This window comes from Athene cunicularia (genome assembly GCF_003259725.1).
Source record: "Athene cunicularia isolate RWA chromosome 21 unlocalized genomic scaffold, athCun1 chr21_part1, whole genome shotgun sequence".
Lineage (NCBI taxonomy): Eukaryota > Metazoa > Chordata > Aves > Strigiformes > Strigidae > Athene > Athene cunicularia.
The window spans coordinates 8,711,888-8,737,513 of NW_020799127.1; the positions used below are offsets into that span (position 1 = coordinate 8,711,888).

The 25,626-nt window shown below is 47.4% G+C and overlaps 1 protein-coding gene and 1 long non-coding RNA gene across 7 annotated transcripts in view; both read left to right on the forward strand.

The window, feature by feature from the left end:
* The window catches only part of CAMTA1 (calmodulin binding transcription activator 1), a 283,392-nt gene that overhangs the window by 13,252 nt on the left and 244,514 nt on the right, over nucleotides 1-25,626 (forward strand). For all 6 annotated transcript variants that reach the window (XM_026862593.1, XM_026862589.1, XM_026862588.1 and 3 more), the window contains exon 2: nucleotides 9,957-10,075. In XM_026862593.1, coding sequence (XP_026718394.1) covers nucleotides 9,957-10,075 — 119 coding nt within the window. The remainder of the gene's footprint in view (nucleotides 1-9,956; nucleotides 10,076-25,626) is intronic.
* LOC113487793 lies at nucleotides 19,375-24,869 on the forward strand. Its single transcript, XR_003399850.1, has 3 exons — nucleotides 19,375-19,460; nucleotides 20,884-21,037; nucleotides 23,293-24,869. It is a non-coding gene; the product is annotated as an uncharacterized LOC113487793 (long non-coding RNA).

Genomic DNA, 25,626 nt, shown 5'->3' on the forward strand with positions numbered 1-25,626 from the left:
GGCTCCGCGCCGGGACCCTCCTCCTCGCCCCAAGTTTTCTTTTTCTCTCGAGGCCGGCGGGGGGCCGGGGCGGCGGGACCGGGTCCCAGGGCCTCCATCTTACGGGGCGGGAGGCGGGTGGTTGGTAGCCTGCAACTGACCGGTTGCATAACTAAAATGGGGTGAATTTACTAATATCTCTTTAATTTCTCTGTCTGTCGTTGGGCTCCTCAAATAACTGTATTAAATCTGGCCAAGAGGAATCTTTTCCTTGTCCGCTATAGCAAACGTACTTCCTCGATTTTAACCCATTTCCAGGCCTTACTGGGAAACCCCTCCTTCGGATACAAGGGTTGTTTTCCCATTTCCTCTGGAATTTTGCTCAAAGTGGTTTGGGAATATCTTTTTTGCGGGGGTTGTGTCTTGTAATTTAGGAGTTGTAGAGCCTCTCTAGGCACCTCCACCTTTGGTTTGCTTTTTGCCTGTGCCTTGTCCAGCATGACGAAGGCAGAGCGCTTCACAGAAATGTAAATTTTAGGTAGCAGCAGTGATTAGGAGTGTTGTCAGCTTCATCTTTTATTAATCTCTTTGATGCTCCCAAATTCATTAGTTCCATCTTTCCTGTGGTCTGGAAAATGCCGGGCCTCATTCTTTTCTCATTTCTCTTTACATGAAGTAAATGATTAACTCCACTGAAGTAGTAAAATGCCAGTGAGAATTTGCATCTCTCTGGATTTCATAGGTCAAACTGTGACGTTTCAGTTCTTCAGTGGGTGAAAGTGTTGTCACCAGAGTACGCTCAGGCTTGACTCTTTCCAGGCTCCCCATGTCACCATACGGTGACGTTTCTCTGCGTAAAGCGCAGGTTTCAGTATGCGTGTTCCCACGAGGCCTCTGCAGAGCCGTGCAGATCAGTGCTCCTTGACTTGGAAGGTAATTTGGCCTTTGCGCTTGTTATTTAATGCAACTTCTATCGTGTCCCGAGCTGGCGGCTGACCGGTGTGGGCTGTTGAGGTGTGGTTGGTCTTGCTGAGCGATGCCTCCGCAGCAGCGTTTGCTCTCGCCTTGCGGCGCTGCACGCCAGCTGCTGCAGGAAGGGCTCGTGTGCCCGGCGCTCGCCCGCGCCCCTGCCATGCTGTCACGCGCGTTTCCCTTGGCTGGTTGGGAGCTGGATCCCCGCTCTGTGCTGGGGACGGCCCGGGCAGCGCCGCGGAGGTGGGAGCAGGGAGGGCTCAGGGCTCGGCGCCGGCGCCTGTGCTCTTCTCGTAGTAAGCGCTCGGAGCAGCTCCCCGCGCTGACCTACTTCTGTGGTATATTTTCAAGGAGGCAGGATAGAAACCATTCATTCCTTAAACTTAAACTCCACCTGTCAGAAATTCAAATGGGAATCGTTTTAAGGCGTGATTCGAGACAAGTGTTTTGCCAGCAGTACAGATGCTGGAGGAGAGAACCCAAGTCGCTTTGGGTTTTTGTTACTTTAATATTTAAAAACCGAATGTAAATGGCAGCCAGCAGGTCAGCTGTGCGGAGACGTGCTGCTTTTACTGGGGAGCGATCCGCTCCCTCCGCCCAGAGCGGCCCAGGAGGAGCGAGCCTGGGGAGCAGCTCCCAGACCTGCCTGGGCCGGGAGCTTCCCGCAGTCAGGTTGTGCCTGGGTGGCTGCAGAAAAGCCGTGGCGGTAGGTGAGGGCTTGGAATGAGGCCGGCATCTCTGTTCCCTAGCTGCGGGAGAGATTTCCATGTCCAGGAAAACCTGGGTGAGTTCCCTCTTTTCTGGTTTCCTTATGCAGGATGAAGCTCGGCTTGGTGACCGAGCAGCTCCTGCCATCCGAGCGGCAGCGGCTTGTGGCTTTTGCAGCTTGTGCTGCGCTGGCACGGGAGGAGTGGCCCTCGGAGCTGCCATCTTGGCAGCTGTAATGGGCGCTCAACTTGGTTGGGGTGGGAGCTCTTTAAAAAGAGAAAGTTTTTTTTAAAAGTTCGAGATGGAAAGTACGCGCATAGAGAGCCTTTCTCACGGACAGGGATCCGAGACCGTGCAGGGCAGTGCCCGTGGGCTGAGGTGGCACAGTGGGGGCCGGGCACGGCGCTCGTCCCGCCCACGGCGGGTGGTGGGTTCTAGTCTGTTATCTCAGGCTGGGTCAATGGGTGGGAAGGGCAGGAGGTGGAGTTTCTCCCTGTAACTCCCGCGTGGCAGCTGGGATTTTGGCAGCTGTTAGAGCTGTAGGAAGTTAGAGCTTCAGATGTTATGGAATGCCGAGAGTCTGGGCAAGGTACCTTTTGAAAACAAAACATTCTGGGTTTGGTTGTTAAACAGCAAATATTTACTTCCCGCTGCGGAAGTGTTGCATAACGTTTTATTACTTAAACAAACCTGAGCTTATTGTGAGCGTGACGGATTGGATTTTGTGCCGCGCTCTCTGTACTGCTGTCCTTCTTGGCAAAATTGGACTGTCACGGTGAAGAGGTTTGACGCTCGGCTCAGTCCGCTCATTGCCCCAGAATTTTTGCTGAATTTCAGCAGCTGGGTTTTTACCAAAATTTTTGTTGTCATAGATAGAAGCAAGTTGCCTTCTAGTGAAGCTTCTAGACCCGCTTGGCGGGCTGTAAGTCAGCAGGATGGTTTCCGAGAGTGGACTCAATTCGGTTTTTCCAAACAGCAGGAACTACATGTGTGAGGTCAACTTTCTGGAGTACTTTTGGTATTAGAACTGTTTTTCTCACAAGATTCCTCATGTAAGGCATGGGGCTTGTTTGAAGCTCTAGTGTTTTTTTTCAATCCAATTCCACATCTCTTCTTGTTAATGATTTTCACAACAAGCACTTTGGCTCAAAGGCTTTTTGGTTTATTTCTGTGGGTTTTTAAAGCTACTTCTGTAGGAAGGTTTCCTACAGATGTTATAACTCAGATTTCATTTCCTGTATCGGCAAACAGTGAAAGGATTATGTACAAGTAATGTTAAAACAAATGTTTTTAGAATTCAGTCTTTCAAGGCTTGGTGCTCCCTTTGTGTCACTAATATTTTTAAATGGTTCTTCTCAAACGTGAGCTCTTTTCAAGACCTGCTCACAAAGGTCTGGGCTGTGGGAGGAAGGGGAAGTAGCTGTCCTACTGCTCTGTCCAGGCAGTCTTCAGAAAGATGGAGCTGGAATGTGACTTTCCTTTTTTAGTGTCCCTTCTGTCTCTGCTTCAATAAACCAAATATATCTGCAGGGATAAAAAAACCCCAAACAAACCCAAACCTTTCCATGGAGTGAAACGAGGCTGGTAGACTGCGTTGTGGAGCAGTGACGCTTAATTAAAATGCAGTGCTTCCAGCAGCTTCGTGCATCTTCAGGGTTTCCTGGCTTCCTCTTTTCACCCCTTGTTGAGTTTTTTCTTTTGAGTTTTTTCCCTCACTTCGCGTCCTGTTTTCCCCTTTGTGGCTTCCTGCGCCCCTTCAGCCCTCTGCTGTGTTCACCCCATTTTAAGACCCTGTGGGTTGTGTGCCTGTGGGTGCTGGTGTCTGTCTTAACCCTGTTTTCTTGGGGGTGCAGTGCACCTCCTCTTCCTGGGGTGATGCTGGAGGTACAGCTTGGTGCTGAGGAGCCGTCACGGCACCGGGTGAGCAAGAGCAAACTCCCGTTACCTCTGGGAATGGAGAGCTCCGTGTCCTTCTCCTGCTCTTGTCAATCTGCGGTTTAAGGGGTTTTGGTTTTTTCCTGCCAGCTCTCCAGGTAGGTTGCCAAACTCAAACTGTTCATAGTGTAAAAAAAAAAAAAAGTTTTTTTTAAAAGAAAGGTAAAAATATCCGTGCCTGGAAGTGCCAGTGTATACTGGCCTTAGCCAATACTTTGGGACTTCTGGAGTATTTGTTGTAGCGTTAAGAATATTTGTAGTATTGAAAACTGTAAATGGGTGGTTTATTTTTGCTAGGCTTGGCTAATATCCATCTCCCCTTAGTTTCATTGCTGTTGAATTTGATGGTGTAATTTTAGCAAAAACCGAGGGGTGAAGGAATTGCCGACGGGTCTAAAAGAAACGAATTGGTGGCGGCAGTGAGCAGTCTGATGGTTCTGTTGCACTTAAAAGCACCACGGCGACAGTTGTGCATGAACACACTCGGGAGCTGCAGGCGGAAGTTGCAGGAAGATTGCAAAAACGCCTGAAGACTGCTTTTAATATAGTTACTTTTGTGCACCTTTGAACGTGAGCGAATTCTCCTTTCCTGTACGGCTGTCGGGGCGCCTCAGCCCCCTGCTAAGGTGGGAGAGGGAACGGGGAGCCTGTGAAATAGCCAGTTCTGCTGGCCGGGGGAAGCAGACTCCCAAGCGCTGAGCACAGTGATAAATGTACAGCATAAGAAATAAATAGCTAATTGTGTAAACCAGACCTCCTCAACCAGCGCGTAGGCTTTCATGAAGAAGAATTGTGCTATCAAGTCTTCCACAAAACGCACCATTTGCAGTTTTACATAACGGTGTTGTTTAAATTGAATTCAGTTATAAAATGTCAAGAAACTTTCTGCTGCATGAAAAGGATGAAGTAACTTACAGTAGCACGTTACTGGTGGGGAGGACCGGGACGATAATATGCAGCAGCAGAGTTTTATCTATATTTGTATTTCTTAGTTTTAGAATGGTTTGTAGAGCTTGTCATAGCAACAAAGTATTTATCACAAATATTCCAAGAAACTAGGCTAGATTCAGTAACTTATTAGAGGAAAATCATTTTGTTGATCATCCTTGATGCTACTGCCATTCCCATGATTTCCCCAGTCTTTTTGGTTTTCCCTGTTCCTCCCGTTCTCCCCACGGGCAGCAGTCACAGCTGCCCACGTGCTGGTTTTCGTGCCGTCCTCTCTTGGTCCTATTTCGCGTTTTTTGCCTTTGCCTGAACCCTTCATCCTTTCCTCACGCCTCCCCTCAGTCCCAGGTTGCTTCTGGGGCTGCCCGTGTCTGTGGTGGCAGAGGGTCGGGAGCATCTGAGCCGGGCGCTGGCATCCGGCAGAGCCCTGCTGGGCAGGAGCGCCGCAGAGCTGGGCCTGGTTATCTTATCTTAGGCACCCTCTATTGATATTTAGAAATCTGCTTTTGTTGCCAAGAGATTTACAACTGTAATCGTCCAAATATTTCTAGAAAACAGACCAAAAGCTGTTGGTTTTGCTTATGTGTTGCTACTTGTTTACTGATTGAAAGTGCCAGGAACCAAGTTTAACTATGAGAAATAGCGTGCCAGTCCCTCAGATGTTTGGATCGGGGATAATTCTTTGTGTTTAATTCTGCCAGATCGAATTCATGGGCTTTGTCTGGGTCCGGAGGTCAGTGAGTGAAGGAATGTAGGACTTCAGGGGGGCTTCACATGCCCACCCACAGCCCAGGACTTGGCAGAGCCAAATCAATACATGGAAATAGGAATACATAAAAAAAACCCCAGTTTCTTTTGACTAAATCTGGATACCTTGACTTTCATATTTGTCTGTGTCTTTGTATATTATCTTTAGAGAGGTGAGTTACTGGAAGAGCAGCTCTTTGCGCAGGGGCAGGGTTTCGGGGAAGCCGGGAAGGTTCAGACCACAGCTCCCAGGGAGGGGCGGCGGCGCTGGCGCCCTCGCTTTGGGCGCTGCCCTCCCTCGGCTCTCAGACCAGGCCCACGGCTGGTGTTGCCTGGCCAGGAGGGCTGCTCTGGGGTTCAGCTCCATCATGCCCGAGGGGACGGCGTTGGGTGGCCCGTGAGTACAGTGTCCCTGCGAGTGCCGCTCCGCACGGTCTTTGCTGGGTTCCAGGGCCGAAGCAGCAGCGCGGTGAGCGGCGTCGCGGGGAACTGGGCGCCCTCCCGTTCCCTGTAAGTAGCTGATAATTACACTCGGATTTTAGCTGTTTGTCTTGTACGGAAGTGCCTGTTGGTAACATGTACACACCTTCCACCTCTCTTGCGAGGTGGCTAAGATGGCCAACCCTAAGTTATTACTTCATAATAATGGGTTTATGAAACTTGCGTTTGTGATTTTATAGGCTTATTCTTTCTATTTATTTCCAGTGTAGAACTGCCTGCAAATCAGCAGTTGATCAACACCCATTCAGCCATTTTGGTATTCTCCAATTATACGTCTTATTGATAAACTGTGGTAGTTAAACGGTCTGCAGATCTAAGTTCACCTCCTGGATCGCAGAAGATTTAAGAACCAGTTAAAAAAAAAAAAAAAAAAAAGGAGGGGGAAGGGGGAATTGTTTGGAGAGCAGGGGTAGAGCACAGACTCACTGTGTGATTTGCTGTTGTGCGCTTTAAAGTTTTATGGCCCATGTTGCATCCCTTGGGAGGATAAAGTGCAAGGAGCATGAAGAAACCCATAAAATTACGAAGGGTTTATGTGGTATAATTAATATGGAACTTTCCATGAACTTTATAATAGTTGTACTTTCTTAATTTTACACGAGTTTCTGGTTTGCTAATAAGTAATCTTGAAGATGGCTAATGGAACTTAAATTTTGGATTTTCAGACTGAATTATAACGAGATACCTTGTAGGCTGTTGTATTTTAGTATATAGCTTCCTTATTGTAGTTTTCAGAATTGGCTGTGCATGCCTTGGGAAGCGTTTTTGAGCTGTGGCCAGCTTTGCACTAAAAAAAACCCCCATGTCGATACAGCTTTACTGGCAAATCCTCCTTGTGCAAGTGCAGCTTTGCTTGCAGAAGCACTTTTTATTGACACTGGATGGGTTTGCAGATCACAATGTCATAAGTCGCACCCATAGCAAAAATAATACGAGGAAGAAAGTTCAAGTACAAATCTGGCCTCCATTTGCACAGTAAAATCAAATAAGCGTTGTGAAATTGTAGCTCCTTTTTTTAACTACAGAGGAAATTTTCGTTCTAAACAAATGTAACGTTCCCTCTGGTGCGTGCTGGTTGCTCTGAGTTGGGTGTGGATGCTGAGCCGCCTGGAGTCTCGCTGCTCTGACTTTATCGGGAGGCCCTGCGGTCGGGCGGTGGGTGTGTCAGGTTGACTAGTGATGACAGGCTTGATTCCAACCAAAGGACGACCGCTTTTTTTGTTTTCTCCGCCTCCCTAAAGATCTCTGTGTTGCAGTTGGGAGGATGGCGACGCTACTTGTGAGGAGCCGGAGCAGCAAAGCGATAGTTGATCCAAGGCAAGGGAGCTCGTGGTAGCCGCTCTGTGGGTGGGGTGGCAGACCCTGCCTGGCGCCGGTGCAGCTGCCGAGGGAAACACTTTGCGGAGGAAGCTGCCTCGTGGCGTGGAGGCCTGGGGGTGAGCGAGGCCTGCCGGCACCGTTAGTGCAGCTGAGAGTGAGCCTCCTCCCCTGTGCCTGGCACCCCCGTTTTCTCTGCACAGCGTTTGGGGGTACGTCATGACCCTTCCAGTGGGTGGAGGAGCGAGGGTCACAGCAGTCTGTGTGTGTCCTTTGGGGCAAGGCGCTTTCTCACTCTTCATCCTCTTAGCTGGTTGGCCAACGTTGTCCTTCTCCAAGGTCAAACCTGTTTCAGAGGTCACCGAATTTAAGATTCACTTCCCATGATGTGATTATTGTCATCCCGACTGCGCGGCGGGAGGATCCTTGAACAGAAAGCCCGTTAGATTGAGGCAGGTGGCAGGTGTTGTTTTCCATGTTGGGGATTTTCTGGAATGAAGAAATGTCGTTGCTAAATGTGGAAAAGGGAAGCGCACGTGAGATGTAGTGACACTTGAGGATGATGAAAATGACCTTCCCTTGCTATAATAACAAAGGTGTGAGGTGCGCACAACAGGAGTTGGAAGGTTTAGAGTCAGCAAGTTCTGATAACTTCTACCAAAACATTTTCAAGGGAACTATTTTCCATAGGCACTTTCTGGATTAATAATACTGATAATTGATGACAGTGGAAGAAAGTTAATAAAACGAGCTGAATAATTAGAGGTCTGCCAGCCCTGCAAAATAATGGAATGAATGATAGAGGACTTGACTGATACGGAGGTAAGGGGAAGTAATACAATTAATGTCAATTAAAATGTGCCCATGGAAAATAAGCTGATGAGATGTAACTGGGGATGTAGTTTGGCTGATAAAAGCAATAATGTGTGCTGTAAAATACTTCGCCGCCTTAATGAATTGAATGTAGTGCAATGCAATATTTTGAATGAGAAATGAAAACGGTATAAAATTAATGTAGGGAATGTTAAGTAGGTACCAGGCGAATCGGGTGGCAGACCTGGAACGGCGGTGGGAATGGCTGGGGGCTGCTGTGGCGGCTCGCGGGGGGTATCCCCAGGCGCCAGGACGTGGTGTTTGTGAAGCTCTGAGCGGCCAGGGGTGGTGGGGGATGACAGAGGTGGTGGCCACACGTGCAGAGCGTTGGCTGGGAGAAGGATGTGGCTGAAAAGCCCCGCAGAGTAACGGTCTGAGATGTTCGGTGTCAAGCTAGAAATCCTGGAATGGTACGGAAAAAAATAACCCAGAGAACCCTCTTCCCGATTTCTTTATCAGTTGAGCAGAGATCAATACTGCCCGACTGCGTGTTCGCCCAGGAAGAAGTATGGAAGTGGCAGCCCTGTTGATTTAGTCTAACGCAGTGTACAGTAAAGTTCCCAATAACTCAGGGAGCTCACAGGACTCGTAAATTATAGAGCAGCTCACGTTTATCATACACATCGCTGCTTATCTTGTAAACTCATCTGCTGTGCTTGCACGAGTAGTTGATTTAACAGCATGTATATTGTTGAACTTGACACATCCAAGAGTATAATCAAGCTTTAAAAATACTAGGGATGTCTCGCTGCTCGTTTGTGCTCTTCGCCCGCTTCCTACAGTGATTGCGGGACGGGTTCTCTCCGCTTTGCTGCGGGTCATGCGAGATTCCTGCACCGTGCGTAATTGCAGAGGAGTTTTATCATGGTGCCGGCGTCTGTTTAATGACATAAATTGATTAGATGTGTAAAAGGGAAAAAGTTAATATCCTTTTTCAGTACACTTCCAAATGGGAAAGGACTATAAATTAATTTTGTAGGGTAAAATGCCAGTGCAGAGGGGTCCTGCGCGGGTAGCGCTGCCCAGCGTCTGTCAGGCGCAGCGGTGGCGGGGTGCAGGAGCACTGCTGGAGCTCCCGCGCTGTAGCTGGGATGTCGTTCCTGCTGTTCCAGTTCCCTCTTCCGCGGGGACTGGTTTGTCTGTAAACGTGCACCGTGCGCGGGTGCTCTGCTGCTTTGGTGGTGGTAGCAGGGTGATGGAGACACACAGCCGGGCGAATGCTGCTGGGATTTCTGTGGGCTGCTGTTGGACTTGAGGGGGTTTGGGTCTCTATTTTTTTTTTTAGGGAGAATTGATGCACTTTATAAATTTTTAGCAACAAAAAGGAATATTTAATTCTTCAGTATTTCTGCTTTGAGACTCTGAGTATGGTGAGGTAGGAAGATTTTGGTGCCTCTATCTCCCTGTCACATTGAGGAACTACGTTCACTTTTTGAGCTGTCCATTGAAAGAAAAGTAACCTGGTTTTAATCAGGTACAGCGCATTTTAGTTTTAAATGAACTAATAGACCTCGAGTTGCATTTCTACCGCAGCTTGACAAAATTATAGCAGCTACTGGAGCTCTGTGCTTATTTACTTGCAAATCCTGTCGAGTGTGAACTTCATTTATGACTTTCCTGGCAGGTCATACTGCTGTGGTCACAGCTTCTCTAACGTTTTGTCGCTATTGCTTGTAAAATTTGTCACTGAGGGAAATAATAAGTTAGAATAGGCACAGGTAAGCACACACACAGGCTCCTTGTGCACAAATCCATCCAAGCTCTTCTCAAACTGCAACCACGATGAATTAAACTGTTTATATTTCTGAAATAAAGGTGCAATTTCAATAGAAAGCCGTGTTCTTCTTTGCCGTGACAAATTGCTTGTGCTTTGACAAGTGAACTGGTGGGTTTCCAAGTCTTCTTGTAGCCAGGGTCTCCTACTGGCAACCACCTATTCTCCTGTGTATACATCACATGTCTCCTCTTCTTTCTAGATGATCATGGGAACAGCAATGGCAGTCATGTAAAAATCTTTTTACCGAAGAAGCTGCTTGAATGTCTACCAAAATGTTCAAGTTTACCGAAAGAGAGGCACCGCTGGAACACTAATGAGGTAGTTACATCTCTTTATTTATTTTAAACTTACCAGCTTTACTTGATGCTTACAGATTATTTTTTGAGAGCCTGCCATGTAAGTTACAGAATTCCCTGGCTCTGGAACCTATTGTTTAAATAACAAAGTCCTGTTATGTGTTGAAAGCGAGCTCTAAACTAGACTTGAAGGCGAATTTGGCAGCTGACTACTCCTATAGTAGGAGTCTGTTGCTTGTGTGTGTGTGACTTGTGTCAGAGAGCCAAATCTTCTATCATCTTATTGACGTGTTTCAAAATTGTTTCAAATTAGATAGGTGTTTTGGTACTGTGTAAACATAATGTCATCTGATTATGTGTAAAGACTTCTGAACAGAACCCCAGCGCGTGTTCTTTCCTGCCAAACAGGGTCCTGAGAAATAACTAGCCTGCTCCTGTCTGAGAAATCTTGTTAAGAACGGGGGATGCACAGAACCGGGCGTTTTATACTGGAATCCCGTTACTCTGAACGTGCTTGTTTGCATATCTCCTGTTAATACATCGTGGTTGGGTTCACTGGAATGTGACAGGAGTGTTTAAAATTCAGGTGTCTGGGGGGCCAAGGAGAAGTTGAAGATCAGTCCAGATAGGCCTGTGACCCCTTGCCTTCATTCCTTCTGGGCAGCCGGGCTGGAAGTGACATGGCAATACTTGCAGTATAGTTTTAGTTCTTAGTAGCACTCTCTTACAGTACCTCTGCCACATTTGTGGGAATGATTTAATGATCAAAGCGATCAACTTTGAGAAATTCCTGTAAAACTCCAGTAGTGTCTGCCTGTTGCAAGCTAACTGTTCTTGTCCCTCCAGTCATTTGTAACATCTAAACACGTGAATGAAAACCACCCCCCGAGTTCAATGACTGCAAGTGTCAGGCTGGGCGCAGGATCAAATTGGGATCAGTTCACGTGTGTAGTTTTTTCAAAGCTGGAGTCCTTCACCCCCCTCCTTCTTTTGTCTGAAAGTTAAGGTCAAGTCCATCTATTTTTAACATACTAAGCGCTGTGACAGAATTAATCGGGGTTTTTTGGGAGTTGCTGGTGGTGGCTCTTCTGTGGAGATGTTTTTGTCTTGGGTCATTTGAACTGAAATGTAAATTGTAGAGACGGTGTGTTGCAGTGTACTCTGCTGTTGATGTGACGGGGACGGGACATGTGCTGCTGGCAGTTCTGGTGGCTCTGAAAGGTGGTGCTTTGACAAAGGTGAGAAAGCAAGCTCTCTGCACGGGTTTGTGGCAGAATGATGCTCCTGGTTACTGGGAATGGCTTGTTGGTTTTTAGCCACTTTTGTCTAGTGTTTCTGTTGTCCCTAGTTCAGACCTTGTGTATGCATTTACACACGCAGGCTTTCAGCTTTTCTTCTCGAACAATGTCTGGTGTGTGGAGCCTCCCAGGGTACAGAATGTGGCAAATGAAGTTAATCATATAGCTGGGAATCTTTATTATTCATAAGCATGAGGCAAATGGGAAAGCGTAGGCGCTTGTGAGGTGAATTAGGCTAGAAGTAAGATTCGGGAGCGCAGCCCTTCTGAAGGACGTGCCAGCATTCTGGAGGGGGGGGAAGGTGGATGGTTTGGGTGGTGCTTGCCAGCATATTGCTGGTGTAGGTTTGTCTCATACCTTAATTCGAGATGGATTGTTTGCTAATACCCGCAGATCACCAGCTGGTATGTTAAAAAACCTAAACCAACCCACTTCTGTCTTTGAATGTCAAGTTTGTCACACTCACTTGTATCTCTCTCCTCCAAAATCTGTCCCTGTGGCTGCCACGCAGCGGGGACGAGGAGCTGGGTCTGTCCGTGGATTATTACTGGTGCTGTCTCTGCCAGCGTCTGTGGTGTGTCGGTTGCAGTTTCCCTGTTGCATTATTTAAAAGGAAGAGCTTTTCTTGTGGCCAGAGATTTTTGGCCTCATTAGCTCAGTGAAGGAAAAAAAAAAAAGAAGAAAAAGAAAAAGGCAGAATCTTATGCCTAGATGAAGTCTTGGAAAATTTGTGTTAATTACGGGGGAGGAGGGAGCTTAGCTTACAGATTTTATTTCCCTCCCCACTCCCAACCTAGAAGTTTAATTCTGCTCACTGTTATAAAACTTGAATTTTTCTTAGGGTATAATTGAATAATAATGTTGGATTACATTTCACAGTCATTCCGAAGGGAATATGTTTTTTCATCTGAATACACAGGTGTTCTGTCTATGCTGGTGAAAGCACGGGTTGTAAAATACAGAAGAAAAAGATGTATTTTATACAGTGGCACTTCCAGAATCTTTGTGTTCATTTCAAAGTCGCTGGTGCTGCTTGCGAGGGGTCTCACCCAGAGGGAGGTTTATTGAAAGATGTAAAAGAAATAAAATGTTTATAGTAACTTACAGATCTGCCTGTGCCTATGACATTGCTGTCCTCCCTCAGACTTGCGTGTGTTTGGACAAACTCGTGGATGTCCGGTCTCACCACAGACCTCTCCAGAGCGCAGGTGGGGCGGTGGTTGGTGTGGGAGGGAGGGATGGATGGATGGATGCTCCATCCCTCCGAACCCAGCTGCGACCTGGCTGCTTTCTGAAACCCTTAGGCATGCTTTTTCTGCTCCTTTGTGTGGGGATATTTCAAGGAAACTTAAACGTGGCCCTTGTGGGCATCTGTGGGTCCTTGAAATAAAGTGCAAGCGTACGTTCTGCCCCTGGGGCTGTTGGCAGCGTGAAGGGCACGTGTGGCACGGGCCGGGGCCGTCGCCGGGGCCCTTGCAGCTGCAACAGGGACGCTGCCGAGGCTGAACGCGGAGGTCAGGGAACAGCTGGGGTTTGTTCTTTCCTCTACCAGGGCATCACCATGGGAACGCTGCAAATAACTTTTTCTGAGCGCTTTCATCTGCAGATTGAGGATAATGGTCATACGTTGCTCTGGATTGGGTAATTGGGATGGAGAAACAATATCCTTTGAGAGCTGAAGAGGTTGTGGTTGACTTTACACTTAGTAAAATAATGCTGTGAGCAGCAAGAGAAATGGAGCATTTAAAGATGCTTAGAACATGTTATTGAGATGTTTTCTTTCCATCAGATTATGCAGTTTTAACTGAAATGTTTGATGGAAATATATTTCCATATCAAGATGTCATCTCGTCTTAAATCAAGTTTATAGTGGTTTTATATTTCCTAGTGAAGGAAGTGTTCCTTCTAATTCAATCTTTTTTTTCCAGAGATACAAAATCATAAGTTTAGCCAAGCAATTTAATTACAGATTTACATTTTTTGAGATGCCTGTGAAAGTGCGTGTGAGCTTATTTCTCTTGCTCTGGGGGAGGATAGAAAAGGGATTTTCATATGATTTCTCACGTTAGGACAAATCAGTTAATTGCCAGAAAATTCTGCAGCGCGCTGTGCATGTGAGGGAGTTCTTTGCTCTCGGGTTTTGGTAGTCGTTCATCTGAGCTGTGATAGTGTTCGCAGTCCAGGTCTGGCTCCGGTTTTAGGGAGCGGGTGGAGCGAAGAGCTCCCATGGGTCGGTGCTTGGCATGCTGGCGGTGCACCCGGACGCGGGTTTGGGCAGCGCCGGGTCTCCCGGAGCGCCGCGGTGCAGAGCGGGCAGGGAAGGCGCAGAGGTCGCTGGCTCCTCACCCGCTGATCGCTCTAGGCGGCGAGAGACGCTGTGCGGGAAACGCCTCCTGGTTCCTCCAGCCGAGCGAGTGGGGTATCGGGGAGCCGGGAGCTTCCCAGGGGGCTGCACCCAGCGTGCGGGTGGGTGCAGGGGCTCAAGGGTGCCCGAGTAACCTTGTCTCCGCACGGCGCTTGCCAAAAGCGGGATTGCAGCTTGGAGCAGAGAGGCCTTACATTAATGGACTTGGCAGCCGCAGTCATTAATCATCCTTGTAAACTTAATGACACAGTACGAGAAAGAAGAAAAAGTTAAACATCGGAAATGTAAAACGCTACCTAGGGCTTTTGTTTCTGACAATATTCTATATTTATGTTCTCTGTTGGGAGAAGCCCAGAATTTCCACAGTAGAAAAAACCAGTAGTAATTGCTGCGTGTGCTCAGGCTTTTCTTGAGGGGCCGGGCAGAAATGCCCCGTTTCCCAGTGTGGTAGCTAGCATCAACTTCTTACAGATTTCAGGCTTAGGTATTGCTTGGTAGTATGCAAATAAGTGCAGTTACAGAACTCTATTTGAGCGCTGTTTGGCGTAGGAAGAAATTCTTCAGCGGTGCCGCGTTGGGGACCTGGAGCAGCGTGCTGGCTGACATCGCTGATGTGCTCTTGTCTTTCTGCTTCGCTCGCGCGACAGCGACATGCGCCTCTTCCGCTTGACATCAAGTTATTTCCCGTCTTTGCTCCGAAGCGCAGGGATGATCTTGAAGGTTTGGAGAATTGCCTGAGGGACGTAAGAGACCCAGACTGATTTGGGAAGTGAGTCTCGAGTGTTCGGGTTGGCTGTTGCGCTGAGGAGTAGGTGAAAGCGATACCTCGTCTGCCACCTGCTACTCCCGCTCCCCCTCAGCCCCCCGGCAGAGCCGCGCCAGGCAGCCGCTTCCTGCACGGCTCCTGTCAGCGCGGGTTTGTGCATCAGAGTGCCGCTCGGGGTGAAGACACGGCAGTAAGGCGTGCTGCTACCTTCTGGGTTTTTTATTAAATGCTTTTAAGTGCCTTTAGAATTAACTCTTGTGTCTGAAAACTTAAAGCACCTCTTTGTTTCAAGGCTGCCCCGGGCGGCGTGGTGTGCCGCAGGTCTTCGCTGTATTGCTGTACCAGTTCGTACCTCATTTACCCAAGCAGGTTCATGCATTAGAAATCCGTGGGGTTGAGCAAGCGTGTGGGACCAGCTTTCATCACCCCCGCAGTCTGAGCCAGGAGGGGGTGTCCATCCAGGTCACAGCATCCCCTCTGTGATAAGCCATCACGATGGCAAAACTTGATGGAAAAGTGGCATCGCTCATTGCCTTTTCCTGAGGACGGTGAAATTATTCAGTGTATTTTGTTTAATGCTCCCCATTAAGTTCAAGTTAATTCAGATGTGTTTTGCTTAAGCGCAGTTTCCCGGAGCCAGAGGCTGGCTGTTGTCGTAAGAGCTCTGCGGCTCCCGAACACTTACAAAGCTGGAACGTCCTCGCGGTCTGCATCGGCTCTGTGATCTCTCAAGAGCAATGAGAATATTTAATTTTGACTAATTGCTTGCTGCCCATGTGATCCCAGACTATAAAATATTACAGTGGTATTGGCAAATGCTGTTGTTGGGAGTTTTGTTGCTTCCTGCTCCGCCTGGAGGAGCAGCCCCACGTGCCACCTCCTGCCACCACCGCTCTGGCCCGCGGGGCTGCCCTTGGGTCTGTGCTGAGCCAGGGGAGGAAGCCCGTGGACGTAAGGTTTTGTGAATGAAAGGAAGTGCCTAGTTGAGGGCAAAATGTTTGCTGGGTGCTGGAGCATCTGTAACATGAAGACCAGCGGTGCTGGTTCCCGCCCGTGTTGGGGTGGTGGAGGTGTCCTCTGGCCCTCGGAGGCGGGCAGGAACGTCCCACCTGAGCCGGTCACCAGCTGGGCCCTGGGCTACCAGCCGCTGGCACTGCGCCTCCAGAGCCTGCCCATCCTCCTGGCCGCCACGGAGATGTGAGGAAACCCACTTTCTTTAAAGGAGAAGAAAAAGCTCTGAAAGTGAAATCAAAGGGGAAGAACGTTTACACCCTGCCTAGAGCAGAGTCAGGAGTAAACTGTTTGTACACCTGACTGACGCTGTCTAGCACGTGTGGGCGGCTTTTCTCGCTGTGTGTGATTACAATTTAAGGCTGATCAGTGAACGAGATGGAAATTTCTCTTTAACAGAAGCACTTCATTATGGGTTTATTTTGTGAAATTAATGAAATTCTGTGCTTTGCCTAATGTACAAAGCAGAAAATCTGCTACTGGCTTTGCTTTTGCAGTTCCTCAGTCATGTTTACATAATTAGTAAATGTTGTGAACAGGCTCGGTGATTTAGCAGAATTGAAAGGTTACCATTCCTGGCAATTTTAAACAAAAGCAGTAATACCTGCTATGCCGTTCATGCTCTAATAGAGATTCCTCATCTTCCTCTTAGGAAAATCTAACTTTTTTCCCCTTCCCTTTTCTTAATATAAGGACCAGCGCTGTAATTGTGTAATGATAACTCTTTAAAAATGGCTGATTTTGCAGTTCCTTGCCATTAATGTGTCAGAGGCCTGGGACCAGATTGAATTCTGTAAAGCATAGCAAACAGATGAAATGTATTGTTTTGGATAATGTACAGCCCTCCTGGGTTTTTTCCCAAGTGAATTCGATTTAATGAATTAAATTAACTTTTTTACCCTTAATGATAGCTAAAGAAAAAAAATCACTTCATAATTAGTTTTAGTATATTATACACAAAGTATAAAGTGCTGATGGTATTTAACTTGCTGGCTTTTTGTCGTTAGTGACCTATCAAAATACCTCTGAATATTTTTGCAGATGTTGAAACTTTCTAGCAGTCAGTTTGGGGTGGAATTATTCCAGTCTCTTGGGTGACTCCTGTGGCCGTGCCTCCGCCAGGCTGCATGGTGAGCGCCCTCGGGCCGCGGTACGTCGACGTGCAGCTGGTTGTGTTCACGGTGCGGGGGAAGCGGATGCGCCGTTTGTGTGTGGCACCGAGGGATGAGGCAAGTGGGAACGACTCTTTGGTTCAGGGATGAAACCTCCCAGGAAACCTCAGTGGCTCCTTCAGATGGAAGGGACTTTCTGTTTCTTTGCCACATCGGCCACCTCCAGGGTCCTCTACCGAAAGTGTTGAGTGGACAGTTGTAGTTCAGCAGCAACAAATGCACTTCTAGACATCTGTTCTTCTCTGAACCCTTGGTCTATCATATACTTAACACACACAAAAAAAGAAAAAAACCCCAAAACTATCATAGATTGCTCTAGAAATGCAGGAAAAAGGTGGAATATAATTTACTCCAGTTGATAAACTGGTGTGCTTTTTCCTAACCTGCATCGACTGCTGGGGCTCATCCTCGCTAATGGTACACGGCTACTCTGAAGTGTAGTATCAAAAGAGAACGTGGAATCAGGTGTAGGGGGAATAAAAACTTGGCGTTAGCAGCTATGTAAACCCTTCTTCAAAAGTGAGAGAATTAGCGGAGTGCATTGATTTAATTGTTATTTAGCTGTTTGTCTGCAGGGACACCAACAGTACTGGTAGGTACCGTGGCATCACGTATTTGGATCTCTGGCTTGCCCAGCACTGAGTAAAATACTCACTGGTGTGAGTTGTACTTTGTACTGCATTTTACAAGGAAAATGTTACAACAAAGTCAATTTACAAAGTCAATTTAAGTGTGTCTCTGCCAGGGACTGGCATATATAAACACAAATGAATTGGTTCACTTGTCGAATGAATGGAAACTGAGGATATTACATTTTGTAAGTGATTGAAATCCTGTCTTCTTGGTCTCATGTTTGCTACTTCCAAGGGTGGCTGTTTCATTTTTGAAAAGAAAAATCAGGGGATTTAGATGAAAACGAAAAACTAGATATGAAGGAAAAATTAGTGCCAATAAAAACAAAGATGTTATGCGGGGGTAGTACTTAAGGAAAAAAAGGACTGAGAGTGAAACCAATTTGTTTTCTGCAAAAGGAGTGATCATTGGGGGGAACAAAATGTGCCTGGGGGGAGAGGGGAGAAATCTGTTGCAATAGGGGAGAAATTAAAAAGAACAACAAAAGTCTGTGTTCGTTCCTTTGGAATCGGTGTCTGTACCCAGCTTGCAAACGTGGCTGTGGATCCTGACCAGGGGAGCGGCCGGCTGGCGGCAGGAGGGAGTTAGCCAGCCTCGAGCCCGCTGCCATCCCCTGGGTAGAATGCTCTTGGAGTTACGTAAAACTCATTTCTGTGCAGACTTTGTGTTGCCGGAGCAGGGGGAGGGAGCGTCGGGCTGGCACTGGGTGCAGCACCCACAGCGCGGGCCCGCGGCGGGGCGGCCCCTGTCCACCCGCAGGCGGCCGCCCGTGGGCTGCCCGCCTTCCCCAGCGCTCGCCCTGCCTGAGTACGGGGGCTTCCTGATCGGGGGAGTCGCCTTAATACCTGCCGGGCTTAAGGAGCTGCTGAGTCACTGCCAAGCCGTGTCTTTGTTGTGGAATGATTTCTGTGTCGCTTGGTTTCCAAATCGCTCCTCTCCGAGGCGCAGTGGTGGTACAGAGCTGGAGGGCGATGCGGGGCCCGGCCTCGGCGCGGGCGAAATACCGTCAGGGAAGCTGACGTCTTGGTTGGGGTCACAGAAACTGGAGGTGATAAATTCCAACACGTGGCAGTAGCTTTAACGGGAGAGTTTGCCAGGCACCGGTGCTGAGGGGGGATATTAAAAATACAGAGTCCTTTCTTGACTGCGGTATGTAAAACAGGAGCGATGGGGAAAGATGCCGTGTGTTTTCTGGAAGAACATACAGGCAAGTCAGGTCGTTGCACTACAGCTCGGAATGTGGTGGTTTTCTATCCCGGGCGGCCTTGTGGCCGTACAAAGACACGGTCCTGTGGGTGGGCTTGTTCCTTGGCTTCAAGCGTGCAGGTGTTTTGGCCCGGGTGGAAGAGTGCCCAGACTGCACGCCTTGCCAGGCAGGGAGGGGCGCAGGGATGGGGGGTTGTAGTGCCCTTGGTGGGTGCCTTTCTCCTAAAGTTATCTGATGTAAATATTACGCTCTCTGCATAAATTTAGTGTAGATAATTGACTGCATCTTGCTCAGAAATGGGTACCAAAGGTTTTCTTTATAGCTTGTGTGTAATTGAAATTCCAGGAGGGGAGGCCTTTGTCTGGGTAACCACGTTGGAATTACTTTTTTATTGTAGCTTCAACCAATATGTTGTGATGCTAGGAGCTGAGCCTGCCTGTGTGTCCGTAATTGCGGCGTTTCCGCAGCTAGGAAGGGCCCGTCACAGCCCGAGAGCAGACGATCTCAAGGCCCCGCGTGCCGCTCCCGAGGCAGCGGGCTCCCGGCGAAGGGACCCGCCGTGCTGGGGCGGGCGCGGCCCCTCGGCCCTGCTGGCCCTGTCCCCAGCTCCGAATCCCCATTTCGTCTAAGGAGGAACGAACGCACCGGCACGGAAGTGGGAGGACTTGTAGAGGCCGTTCCCAGGGAGGCCCCAAGCCAAAGTCTTGGTAGAGAAGCAGGCCGTGGGCGCAGGAGCGGCGCCGCAGGGTGGTGGTGGCGGCAGGCGGTGCCCAGGCGGGGGCAGGACGCTGCTGGGTGTGGATGGCGAGAGCTGTGGTGGGATGCCGCGGGAGGTGCTGGTTTTACTCACTGAAGCTCCTTTGTTTTGCAGAGATCTTGATGCAGACGCCCTTTTGGATTTCTTTTTAATAATGTGTGACCCTTCACCTTTGATCCCTTGACCTGCATTACTTTGGTAACCATTTCATTTTTTTAATTTCATTTCATTTTTAATTTTGGTGTGCAAGCTGTAACATTTCATCATTTTAAACTGTAGCGTTCTTTGACCTCCCCAAATGTCTCTTTTTTTTTTTTTTTTTAATGGAGATAATGTTGGCTTTTCTTTAATAAAAATTATTTCAGTTGTTTAAAAAAAAATGAAGTATGTAATTTTCATTGGATTTTGCTTCTTTTAAGTTTAACTGTGTATATGTTTCTTGTATGGCACATCACATTTTTTGACCTGTGTTCTCCCGGTATTAAATCTAATTTATTTTGATATTTCTGTACATCTTTGGTTTAATTTGCATTTCTCTGCAGTTCTTTTGATCAGTAAAAACATACACTGGTCATCCCCCATCCCCCCAACACCGGTCACATTTTGATAGCTGAAAGTAATCATGGGAGCATTTAAAATACTCTTATGAATAAGAAATATTCTTTATTGTTAAAATTTTGTTCCCTGTCCTGAAGATAACTTTTCCTAACCATCAGCTTAATACTGATAGCTATTTTAATAAAAGATTAGGCTTTAGACCAAAATGAAAATCTCAATTGAAAGTCAATTTACAGTTACTTTTACATTATCATTTTAGCCAAAAGGAAAGTTATCAATGCTCTGAGATGTGCTTTAAGCGTGGATGTGCTTAAAGAAGCAGCATTGTTGGTACGTTGGATAGTAAAGCCCCCAGAGTTGAGTAGCTGTTTCTTTCCATTTTCCTTTTTAAAGGGTACCGGTGTATAAGACAGATTTTGGCCAGATTCTATTTTTATCTTGGAAATGATCATACAAAATCTACTGAGCATGGCCCACTGAAGTACAGATTATTTTTTAAGTGTCTCATTATTTTATTCTCTAACATTAAATGCTGAAGTTTTAATTGCACACAGATGAAGCTGCTAAATGAGCACTGAAATGGATTTAGGTCTTCTCTGAGCCTTGTGGATGCTTATAAAACTTTATATTGTTCATTAGAACCACAGATTAAAATTGCTGTGAGCTGTTCACCTGTTAAAGTCGGCTCTGCTGACCTCACCTGGCTGCTGCCCGTGTCTGGCCTCTTTCGCCCATCTGAAGACCCTCCTGCTGATACTTTCCCTGGCGAAACGGGCTGCAGCAGGCCCCGCTGCGGTGTTTGCCGGGGGTGCTGCTGAGCCCAGGGCTGAGCCCGAGCTGCCTGGTGTCCCTGCGAGCCCTCCGCAAGGTGTGGGGGGGTGAGCTCCAGCAGGCTTTACCCCTGAGCAGCGGGGATGCACCGTCATCGCCAGAGTCTGCTTCAGGAAGCATATCCTGTTTTTAATTAGCATCCGTGCTTGAGAAAATGGTTATTTCCAGCACTAATCTTCGTGCTTAAATAGCAAGATCTCTGTTTATAAACTGCCCTTCATTGTGTTTGCAGAGTCACCTGTTAAAATAACGTGGCAGTCAAAAACAGTGTTCACAAGATTCTGCTGACCAGTATCTCCTCCGTGTCGATGTACGTGTTTCTCTGAGCCAGTGGTTAGGAGCCGAGATGGACAATCACAACCTACATCAGTGTTTGAAGCATTCAGGTGGTTTTTTCCATTTCCCCTCCTGTTCCAAATTTTAGCTGTAATCGTTTTTGTAGGCCTAGAGTCATCAATTCTGGTATATAAGGCTGCCGCTCCTACATCGAGCGTGTTTTGGGTAGCTGGGATTTGGCTTTCACTCTGTTTTAATGCTGCCTGTCAGCCTGAGAAGTACGATGCTCCAAAAACATCTTGAGCTGTTTCTCCAGTCTTCAGAACAGGGGTTTTAAAACTCAGTAGAAAAAAAATGCTCATTTTGCCCAAGAAAACTCCTGGAAGACTATTTTTCTCCTCCTTGTAACACATGTTTATATCAGCAGCAGTTAGATGTGGATGCCTTGACTTTCTAGGAAAGCAATTTTTAAAAAAACCTGTATTTAGAGATCTGGAAACCAAAGGGAATCTCCCTCCTTTGTGCAGAGGGCTGGCTTTCAGCTGCCTTTTGGTAGAGCAAATAGCGAGGAAAAAAAAAAGGGATGGAATAAAAATGTCTGATGTTGGGAATTGGAGTCAATAATATAAAAACACAGGAGGTTGGAAGACGGCTAGAATTTCTTGTTTCAGGAGATATTTTGTCGTGTCTACCCTGCCTTCCCTAAGGTAAGCGCTCTAGTGATGGCAGTAGTTGGGTGTATCTCACAAGCTGTTTGGGTGACACGGGATGATGCATGTTATCTTTTTCATGATCTTTCCAAGTACTCTGTTAGATGCAGATGGTTATTCACAGAAATCAGTGTAATGAATATGGATTATGCCTGTGTTGCTGCTGCATGGGCTTCCAGGGGGCTGGAGCTGCTGAGCAAGGAGGAGGTGGAGCCCTTGGAAAGGGAGGATAGGAATTGTTCTCAGTTTTCTGTATAAACAACAGTAAATACTAGTAAGGAAAACTGCTTTGTTAACAGGCAGTAGCATTGCCATTTATCCAAACTTAAAGTCTTCGGGTTTCTGCTGCAGTGTCACTGGATGACAGTGGGTGACACCGGCAACAACTGTCCATTTTATGGCAAGAGGTGATGGAACAATTCATTTTACCGACCTTGTTTTAACTGAACAGGAAATAAAATACATGTTTTCTTCAAACACTTAATCAAAGAACTATACAAATGCTGCAAAATGTTGGCAAAGCAAAACATTTATCTGTTTAAATATTAAGAGAATACTCTGTTGAGAGATTTGTTCCTGCTTACGAGGTTTTTCTGTTACTCAAAGCCAGAATATTGATAGCATCCACTCCTGAAAAAAGTCTTAATTTTGAAATTTATGCAATATCTTCTTCTGCTGGATGCTTTTATATGCTAACCTTAACATAAGGCTAAACGGCTGAAATGAAATACTTGGCACATTTACTCGCTGTAGAACATTGCACGTCTTGCAGTTCAGGTAATGCATCTGGGGTCAGATTAACCTGATGGGCTCTGTTCAGCCCGACAGACCCGCTCGTGTATCAGTCATCTGCACGTGATGCTCATTTAATAAAACATACATAGGCATCAGACAGATTGCTCACTTTGGTCTCAACTACTTTGAGAAACAGATGTATCAGTCAACACAAGCAAACATTGTTTTATTTTTTCTATTAATAATAAAACTCATCCAAACGTGCAGGATAAAAAAGCGTACAGGACAGATTTTTTTTTCCCCCCCCCCAAAGTCTGTGTCTGAGAAAACACACAGATTTCTGTGCAGAATCTGGATGTACGCAGTAAACTTAACAAATGGGCAGCCATCCCCTCCTAGTGCGTTCTAGGGCTGGCGGCTTCTAGGCGGGAATCCTGTTGCTGTCGTGCTTGGAGCGGGGGGCGTCGCTGCTGGGGGCATCGCCGGGTGCTGCTGCAGCCTGGCGGGGCCATGCTGGGGGCGGGTGCCCTGGCCGCCACCTTCCTGGGGAGTTTTCCTCTGGGATTGGGGGTGGATTTCCCAGGCTTCTCACCCCGCTTGCTGCTCTGCGTGTATATTGTTTTGCGAAGTCCTTAAATAATTTAATTACTGCTGTTGCTTTAATCTTGAGGTTCTCGAAGTGCGTTGAGGTCTTTGATCGCTGGAGGGCTAAGCTGGCGCCGTTGGGCAGCCGTCCCCGGCTCCGTCTTGTGCTTCTGCTTTGACTGCTTACAGAAGTAGAGCTCCTGTAGCTGTCGAGACCCCGCGTTTGGCTTTGTGTGTGCTGGAGCTAGGGTCCTCTGTCTTTCCTCCGCTCTTAGCTTCAGACCTCTGGCGAGAAAATGTTCAGTGATAAAAATGTGTTTTTATTTCTCCTTCAGGTTTGGCTTGTCTGCTTTTCAGCTCTTCTAGACATTGGAAATTCCAGTTTGTGTTTATTTTCTCTGGATTCCTTCCCACAAGACAGAAGTGAATTCAGCATGGATTATGGGGGAGAGCCTTGGCTGGGAATAAGGATAATTGCAGTCTCTGGCTGTGCCACAGATTTACTGATGATTTCTTTTAAGTTATTCACCTACACTGTATCTGTTTCCTCAGCTGTAAAATATGGGTAATTACCTCCATTGTAAAATGTTATGGGGTCTGCTGGTAATTATATGAATGAAGTGCTAATTACAGTGATTATTACTTGGACCTAGTCTAGATCTGGGTGATGTTCCTGTTGTGATGAACGTATGAAACAAATACTACAACTTGCCTTTCTCCGTTCTTTGCGAGGGACCTGGAAGGGGAAGGTGTCACGGCACCCGCGTGTAAATCCTGATGAGAACCGCCGCTGCTTTCTCAGCCCAGTCAGTCTATTAACTCCGTCTCCCTCGGTCCTCGTGCGTCAGCAGGGCGGTAGGCTGGTGAGAGGCTGGGAAATGACTAACTCAGTGGTTAGATCCACGTGTGAGTCGATGACAAGGGTTTGTGCTCTGGCAGGCGCTTTTCCTCGTGGAGACGCGTCGAAGCGAGCAGCCTGGGAACGGTTCTGTGTGCCGGGGCAGCGGGGCTGGGCCCGGCCTCCCGCCTCTGGCAGAGCTGACCTTGACGTGAGGGGAGCTGTCCTTCAGCTCTCAAGGTTATTCCCCTCCTGTCAAAGACTGCAGCTTGCAAGACTTTAGTATCAAACATTTTATTTGCCTTTCTCCATTTTTTTTGGAAAGAGTCTCTTTGTAGCTGGGAATAGCTCTACTATCCACTAAGCAAGGCCAGGTACTGGAAGAAGAATTGATATTCTTTAAGGTAGAAATGGAGTGTTCTCATCCAGAAAATATTGCTGCTGCTGCCCGGGTGATGCTGTAGTTCTGACTGTAGTAATCATGAGTGATGTCATACATCTGTTAACGATGAGAGGCTCCTACCCAACACCAGCCCTCCCTGGACACACAGTAACAGCAAAAATCATGTTCTTGGGGTTCGTCCCGCTGCAGTCCCTGCCTGCTCTGTTCTGCCACAGCTACTCGCTCTGCCTTTTAGTTTCAGCCCTCGCCTCCACACACCCACTTGCCACCAGCCTCGTTCTTTGCCCTGGGAGAGCAGCTGCAGATCTCAGTCACGTCTTCAGAATTCGGTAGCAAGCTGGAGGTGACACGCCAAGCAGCTCTTCCTTCCTCATCGTTTCATGATTGCCGTGAATTTTTAACTTTGAAGAGGAGGGTTTAGTTATTGCCCAGTATGATAATCTGAAAAGGCTTTCTAGCAATGGGAAGGCAATTTTTAATTGCAGTTTTGCACTTGAATTTGCCAAAGTAGATGCTCATCTCTGACAGTTTATTTGTAAGTGATTCGACGCGCTGAAAACAATCAGGACTGTGTCACGTCCTCGCAGTGTTTCAGTTGTTGACAATGCAAAGTCCATCTAACGCAGGTTACTGCATTACTGTTCTGTTTGGGGATAACTAAAGGAGACAAATGGTTCCAGTACAGGTTTTTTCCAAAGCTACTAGGTTTAAAACTTTTTAAGTCATAACTGAAAATCCACCTGCTCTCTAGATGTGCACGTATCGACCATGACACAGGTTGCAGTCGGGTCTGGAAACGTAAGTTTGTGCCAGGCCCTGAACCAGCAGGTCTCCGCTGACAGTGTTTCCATGCACAGGCCGTGCCGGACACCAGCCCGTGTGCCTCAACCCCCAGATTTTGTGCTGCTCTTTCCCTTCACATGCCCCGTGGCTGCACGGACGATGCCCCCATGACCAGAGTTGGGGGAGCCCGCCTGCAGCCTTGACCTCGGCAAAGGGGCACTCGGTGCTTTTGTCTCTTGGCTCTCGACTTGGTCAAGGAGGTTTTCACGACAGGATGCTTGTGTGCGCCAGTGGCAGGTAGCAGCTTGTGACTGCAGACACGTGAAAACGGTCGTTACTGGTAACATGGGCATGTGAAGAACTTGCCTTGTTGGGTGGAGGCAAAGGAAAACGAGGGAACATCGTCCCTCCCAGGATCACTGTTACCTCACGAAGCATCTGAAATACCAGGTAGCTGTGTGTCTGTGCACCTCACCTAATAGTCATGTTGGATTTTTTAAAAAAATCTTATTGATTTGGGCAGCAAAAAACTTGGTTCATTCCTACAGAAGCATCATCTGTTAAGGTCCTAAAGAGGCGTCATCTATTAAGATTAATTAAGTTGGTGTGAGATTCTTCAAAAGTGAATAATGCCACATAAACATT